The 7,487-nt window shown below is 42.6% G+C and overlaps 1 protein-coding gene across 1 annotated transcript in view; it reads left to right on the forward strand.

The window, feature by feature from the left end:
* The window catches only part of ZNF157 (zinc finger protein 157), an 18,649-nt gene extending 11,390 nt beyond the window's left edge, over positions 1-7,259 (forward strand). Inside the window, exons 2-4 of the mRNA XM_023519059.1 lie at positions 4,536-4,662; positions 4,953-5,048; positions 5,929-7,259. Coding sequence (XP_023374827.1) covers positions 4,536-4,662; positions 4,953-5,048; positions 5,929-7,154 — 1,449 coding nt within the window. The 3' untranslated portion in view covers positions 7,155-7,259. The remainder of the gene's footprint in view (positions 1-4,535; positions 4,663-4,952; positions 5,049-5,928) is intronic.
* Positions 7,260-7,487: the final 228 nt, after the last annotated feature.

Genomic DNA, 7,487 nt, shown 5'->3' on the forward strand with positions numbered 1-7,487 from the left:
AAAAAAAAAAAAAGATTATAGATCCAGTTGCCTTAATAGTCATAGGGCTATTCATATCATCTGTTTCATATTGGATGATTTGTTATAGTTGGTGAGGTTTTTGGAGAGTTAATCATTTTATCAAAATTATCAAATTTATATGTACACAGTTTGTAATATTCTCTTTCTTTATTATCCTTTAGATGTCTTCAGGGTCTCTAGGGATATTCTCTTGCTACAAGTTTGTTAGATTATTTTATTTATTTATTTATTTGAGACAGAGTCTCACTCTGTTACCCTGGGTAGAGTACTCTGGCATCATAACTCACAGCAACCTCAAACTCGTGGGCTCAAGCAATCCTCTTGCCTCAGCCTCCCAAGTAGCTGGGACTACAGTTGGCCCACCACAATGCCTGGCTAGTTTTTCTGTATTTAGTAGAGATGGCGTCTCACTCTTGCTCAGGCTGGTCTCCGACTCCTAAGCTCAAGGGATCCTCCTGCCTCTGCCTCCCAGAGCACTAGGAATACAGATTTAAACCACCAAGCCTGGCCAAGTTTGTCAATTTTATTGATCTTTTCAGAGAAGCAGCTATTTGCTACATTTTATCTATTGTTTTTCTGTTTTCAACAGCATGACTTTCTGCTGTTCTCTTTATAATATCCTTTTTTTCTGCTTATTCTGGGTTTATTTTGCTCTTTTTCTAGGTTTTTGAGGTAGAACGTTACATTTTTTATTTGAGACCTTCCTCTTTCAAATATATGCATTTGGTACTATATTGATATGTTGTATGTATGTTTTCATTTAGTTCAATGTAGTTTTAATTTCTCTTGAGACCCTCTTTGAATCATGGATTATGTATAAATGTTCTAATTTCCACGTGTTTGGGTATTTTCCTATTAATCTTCCTGTTGTTAATTTCTAGTTTGCTTCCACTGTGGTTGGACAATATACCTTCTGTGTGTGTATATCTATCAATCTATCTATCTATCTATCTATCTGTCTATTTTTTTGAGACAGTCTCAAGCTGTTGCCCTAGGTAGAATGTCATGGCATCATAGCTCATAGCAACCTCCAACTCTCTTGGCTTGCGCAATCCTCTTGCCTGAGCCTCTCAAGTCTGTTGGAGTAGCTGGGACTACAGGTGCAGCCAGCCACAACACCTGCATAGTTTTTCTATTTTTACTAGAGACACAGTCTGGCTCTTGCTCAGGTTGGTCTTGAACTCCTGAGCTCAAGCAATCCCCCTGCCTTGGCCTCCCAGAGTACTAGGATTACCGGACTGAGCCACCCCACCTGGCTAATACAATGAGTGCTGCGTATGTTTCAAATTGATAATTAACTTAGTTATCTAATTCATTTTTCCTGGAGAAATGGCTGTTCTTTTTGTGTGTATGGCTTAGAGATTTTCTTTCTTTCTTTTTTTTTTTTGAGACAGAGCCTCAAGCTGTCCCCCGGGTAGAGTGCCGTGGCATTATAGCTCACAGCAACCTCCAACTCCTGAGCTCAAGCAAGTCTCCTGCCTCAGCCTCCCAAGTAGCTGGGATCACAGGCGCCCGCCACAATGCCCGGCTATGTTTTTTGGTTGCAGCCGTCATTGTTGTTTGGCGGGTCCGAGCTGGGGATTCGAACCCGCCACCTTAGGTGTACGTGGCTGGCGCCTTAGCCGGTTGAGCTATAGGCGCCGAGCCCTTTCTTTCTTTTAATTTCAGATGAATATGAGGGTAAAAATGATGAGGGGCACAACAGAAGGATATATACAACAACCACCCCTCAACCCCCTGAGGCAAGGACTCAACTACCACATTGGCTCTTCTTTTAGTTGATTTATTTACTTCTTTATTTATTTTTTTGAGACAGAGTCTCAAGCTGTTACCCTGGGTAGCGTGCCATGGCGTCACAGCTCATAGCAACCTCAAATTCTTGGGCTTAAGTAATTCTCTTGCCTTAACCTCCCAAGTAACTGGGACTACAGGTGCCCGCCACAACGCCCAGCTATTTTTGTTGTTGTTGTAGTTGTCATTACTGTTTAGTAGGCCCAGGCCAGGCTCAAACCCACCAACCTTGGCTGGCACCCTACTCACTGAGGTATGAGCACCAAGCCTCTTTCTTTATTTTTGAGACGGAGTCTCACTCTGTCACCCTGGTTAGAGTGCTTTGGCCTCATCATAGTTCAGAGCAATGTAAAATCCTTGGTTTTAAGCAGTCCTCTTGCCTCAGCCTTTCAAGTAAGCTGGGACTACAGGCACCTGCCACACACCTGGCTAATTTTGCGATTTTTACTAATTTTTCTTCCTTTGTTTTGTTGTTGTTGTTGTTTGTTTGTTTGTTTTTTGTTTTTTGGGAGACAGAGTCTCACTTTGTTGCCCTTGGTAAAGTGCCAAGGCCTCATAGTTCACAGCAACCTGAAAATCCTGGGCTCAAGCAAGCCTTTTGGTTCAGCCTCCCAAGTAGCTGGGACCATGGGTGCCTACCATAACACTCGGCTAGTTTTAGAGACAGGGTCTCACTTTGGCTCAGGCTGGTTAAGAATTCCTGAGCTCAAGCAATCCACTTGCCTTGGCCTCTCAGAGTGCCAGGATTACAGGTGTCAGCCACCGTGCCCGGCCTCCCACATTCTTCTTACCACTGATCCTTTGGTCAGAGAAAAGGGCTCCTTTCCCTTGAGTCTGAGGTGCCTGCTATTGCAGGGTTATAGCTTTGGGACTGAGGCTTCCTTGGAGGTAGGGCTATATGTGAAAAAGAAAACCAGAGAATTTCTCTCATTCTCTCTATCCCAAAGGGGGAGCCCTTCTTATTCCTGAGACCAGAAACTGGGGTCTTTTCTTAGCTTTTTGAGGTAGGGGAGGTAAATGACTGTGCTCTTATCTTCTACTTTACACTGAAAATGGCAACCATTACTCTCCTCTCTTCTTTTCCAAGACTCTATTCTGATTTTATTTCTACCACTCAATAATTTGTCTTGCAATCTTCATGGCATATTGGTGTCCACTCAGACTCTACTTCGTGCTTTTCTCAAACTGTATTCTCTTTTAGCTATCTGATTTATTCTGGTAATCTCTGCTGGTATTGAAATAATCTTACCTCCAAACCCTGATCTCTCCTAGCCTTCTCTCCGGAGCTGGACATGTTCCATAAACACTCTAAAATCTATCTCAAGTTTTCCTCCATCAACCCATTGTCTCTCCTGTTTTGCTAATCTCAATATATGGCTCCAGCCTTAACCCAGCTGCTCCTGCAGTTATCTGGAGAACAATAATCTCTCCCTTTTGTTCACTTGACAGTATTTCTGTATCATTTATAAACATAAACATAAACGTATTGGCTTGGCGCCTGTGGCTCAAGTGGCTAAGGCGCCAGCCATGTACACCCAGCGTGGTGGGTTCGAATCCAGCCCAGGCCTGCCCAACAACGACAGCTGCAACCAAAAAATAGCCGGGCGTTGTGGTGGGTGCCTGTGGTCCCAGCTACTTGGGAGGCGGAGGCAGGAGACTTGCTTGAGCCCAGGAGTTGGAGGTTGCTGTGAGCTGAGATGCCACAGCACTCTACCCAGGGGGACAGCTTGAGGCTCCTGTCTCAAAACAAAAAACAAAAAACAAAAAAAAAAACATAAATATACTGTGGATGGTCAGAAAATAGTCCAGTGGGGTAAGAAATCAAATATTTGGCTCAGCGCCTGTGGCTCAAGTGGCTAAGGCGCCAGCCATATACACCTAAGGTGACAGGTTCGAATCCAGCCCGGCCCCGCCAAAACAACAATGACAGCTGCAACCAAAAAATAGCCAGGCGTTGTGGCAGGCACCTGTGGTCCCAGCTACTTGGAAGGCAGAGGCAAGAGACTCGCTTGAGCCCAGGAGTTGGAGGTTGCTGTGAGCTGTGATGCCATAGCGCTCTACCCAGGGGGACAGCTTGAGGCTCTGTCTCAACAACAAAAAAAAAGAAATCAAATATTTTGGAGACTGATGATCTATAGGGAAGAAAAATTTGAGAATCCCTCCGCTGTTGGCTCCTGTATGTCTCTATAGCCCTTTGCCTCATTATAATCTGCAGTGCCATATTTTTTCATGCTGTGCTATGTGTGTTTTCTGTCTTCCTGTGTTTCCTCATTGTGTCACTCCATATTCATGAAGGAAATGATAATTTTGTTGAAGGATTAAAAGCTCTGCCTCCTTAAGTGAAGTGCAGTATCATGACACCAAGTTTCATCTCTTGTGAAATTCAGCCCCAGTACTCCGTCCCATGCCTTTCCCGGTGTGAGCTCCCTGAGAGCAGGCCGTATGGTATCTGCACTTTTATGTCCACAGCAACTGGTACAGTGTTAGACACATAATGTTGACTCAGTATTCTAGTAGATCTTTCTTTATGAATTAATAAATTAACTTAGTAGTAGGGTTTTTTCAGGGTTCCCTCCAAAAGTATAGTATCAAGCAAGATACAGAGTCAGGTATCTAGTGTAGCTCTGTCTACTCTACTCTTCAACAGGGCTCCATTGAAAGGATTAGTTCCCACAGATTTTTTCCTTGCATCCCATTCTGATCTTTGCAGATTGTTGTTTCAGGGATCTGTGTCATTCGAGGACGTGGCTGTAGATTTCACCCGACAGGAGTGGTACAGACTGGACCCTGCTCAGAGAACCATGCATAAAGATGTGATGCTGGAGACCTACAGCAACCTGGCATCTGTGGGTGAGGATGAATGTCCATGTAACTCCTGGGAGCTGTGTTTCCTTTTGTGGTTGCTGTAACATGTGTAGCCTCTGTAGAATTTAATGATATTTTAGTTTTAGATTCAAGGGTCTCAGATGACTGATCAGTTTAGAGCACCAGGAAGAATGTGTGTGATCTCACTTCCCCAATGAAAGGTTTAAATGGGCCCCCTTCCTTGTGCAGCTCATGAAGATGCACCTTCCTCTTCCATCAGAGGCCCTAAAGCTCAGACAGCTTGGCCCACGTCCTGGGCCATTTCCTATTAACAGGCTTCTGCATGGCCAAACCAGAGATGATCTTCAAGTTGGAGCGAGGAGAAGAGCTATGGATATTAGAGGAAGAATCCTCTAGCCATGGTTACTCAGGTGAGTGAGCAAGAACAAACAAATGGAAAATAGGAAAAATAAGATCCCAGTAAATAAGGTCCGAGATTACCCTTATGCAACATTTTTCAGGAAACACTTTTTAGAGGCCCTAACTCTTTGAAAGTAAGGACAGAAGATTTACATGCTTCTGATACCAAAATCACACATCTTAATATCACACTAAAACTTCTATGCTTTTCCATTTTATCTTGAGTTTTTGAAAATTATTTACTGCTCTTATTTATCTCTACTTCATCTTACATATTTACTCTACCTTTCCTCCATTGCCCTGGATGCCTTCTCTTGTCAGGCATTCATTCATACAAACTTTAAATGAGTATCCACCATTTAAAGAGTATAACATGTGAATGTGCCAGTCACATTTTAGGTGTGGGGATCCAGCAATGAATAAAATGCTCTCTCTTTTCTCTTGGAGCTTGCAATTTAGTCAGGGAAAAGTGAACAGAAACAAACAAATGCATCATCCGTTGGGTGGTGAAAAGAAAATGTAAGGTAAGAAGGGTAGATTAGACACTGATGTGTACTTTCAGGTAATGTGGTCAGGAAAGGCTTTTTAGTGAGGTTAACGATACTGCACAAACCAAAGTAAGAGAGAAAAGCCATGGAGATTTTGAGTATTCTGGGCAGAGACCATTGCAAGTACCCAACCTAGTATGAGTGATATGTTCTAGGAATAGCAAAGAAGCCAGGGTGAAAGAGTGTGAGAATGTTAAGAGGTGATTTTATTAGAGAGTTAGCAGGGGGCCAAATTATGTAGGGTTTTAAAGTTGTGTTAAGGAGTCTAATTTTATACTGTGACAACGGAAATTCTTTTGGACTTTTATGTGAAAGAGTGACATGTTGTGATTTATTTTTAAAGGCTCTCTCTCAGTGCTGTATGGCAATAGTTCTGTTGAGGATGACGTCCTTAGGCATGATAACAACCTTCTTCAGTATCAGAAGATTCAATCTTTGGATCAAAATGTTGAATATAATGGATTTGGGAAAGGTTTCCATGAGAAAACAGACTTTGTTAGACATAAGAGAACACACACAGGAGATAAAAACTTTGAATGTCATGAATGTGGGAAAGCTTACTGCAGGAAATCAAACCTCATTGAACATCTGAGAATACATACAGGGGAGAGACCATATGAATGTGGTGAATGTGCAAAAACCTTCAGTGCAAGATCATACCTCATTGCTCATCAGAAAACTCACACAGGGGAGAAGCCCTTTGAATGTAATGAATGTGGGAAATCTTTTGGCAGAAAGTCACAGCTCATTCTACATCAAAGAACACACACAGGAGAGAGACCCTATGAATGTACTGAATGTGGGAAAACCTTTTCCGAGAAGGCAACCCTCACAATTCATCAGAGAACTCACACAGGGGAGAAACCTTATGAATGTAGTGAATGTGGGAAAACATTTCGTGTAAAGATATCCCTAACTCAACATCACAGAACTCACACAGGGGAGAAACCCTATGAATGTGGGGAATGTGGGAAAAATTTTCGTGCAAAGAAATCCCTAAATCAACATCAAAGAATTCACACAGGTGAGAAACCCTATGAGTGTGGTGAATGTGGGAAATTCTTCCGAATGAAGATGACTCTCAATAATCATCAGAGAACTCACACTGGTGAAAAGCCCTATCAGTGTAATGAATGTGGGAAATTTTTCAGGGTGCATTCATCTCTTGGGATCCATCAGAGAATTCACACAGGAGAGAAACCTTATGAATGTAACAAGTGTGGTAATGCCTTCTATGTGAAAGCACGCCTCATTGAACATCAGAGAATGCATTCAGGAGAGAAACCCTATGAATGTAGTGAATGTGGGAAAATTTTCAGTATGAAAAAATCCCTCTGTCAACACCAGAGAACTCACACAGGAGAGAAGCCTTATGAATGTAGTGAATGTGGAAATGCTTTCTATGTGAAAGTACGCCTCATTGAACATCAGCGAATTCACACAGGAGAGAGACCCTTTGAATGTCAAGAATGTGGGAAAGCTTTTTGCCGGAAAGCACACCTCATAGAACATCAAAGAACTCACATAGGTTGGCCTTTGCATTGTACCATGGAAAAAGCCTCTCCCTAAAGACTTCCCTAGCCACTGTATCAAGCTCTTTGGGACACTGATCACTGGGGCACACAGAGTGTGCCTGTAACAATTTGACACCTACTTTTATGCTAGAATATGTCCTGGTCTCCTTAGGGGAGAATTTAGTGTTGTTTTCATTTGGATTTTCCTAATTATTGATGAGGTTGAACATCTTATATGTTGATTGAGCTTTTTTTTTTCTGTGCACTGACTGTTCATACATACCCTTTACTTATTGTTTTTTGGGGGGTGGGGGAACAGAGTCTCACTCCGTTGCTCTGGGTAGAGTGCCATGTCATTCTAGCTCACACCAACCTCAAGCTCTTGGGC

Source organism: Otolemur garnettii, unplaced genomic scaffold (genome assembly GCF_000181295.1).
Source record: "Otolemur garnettii isolate 467f Iridium unplaced genomic scaffold, OtoGar3 scaffold00153, whole genome shotgun sequence".
Taxonomy (NCBI): domain Eukaryota; kingdom Metazoa; phylum Chordata; class Mammalia; order Primates; family Galagidae; genus Otolemur; species Otolemur garnettii.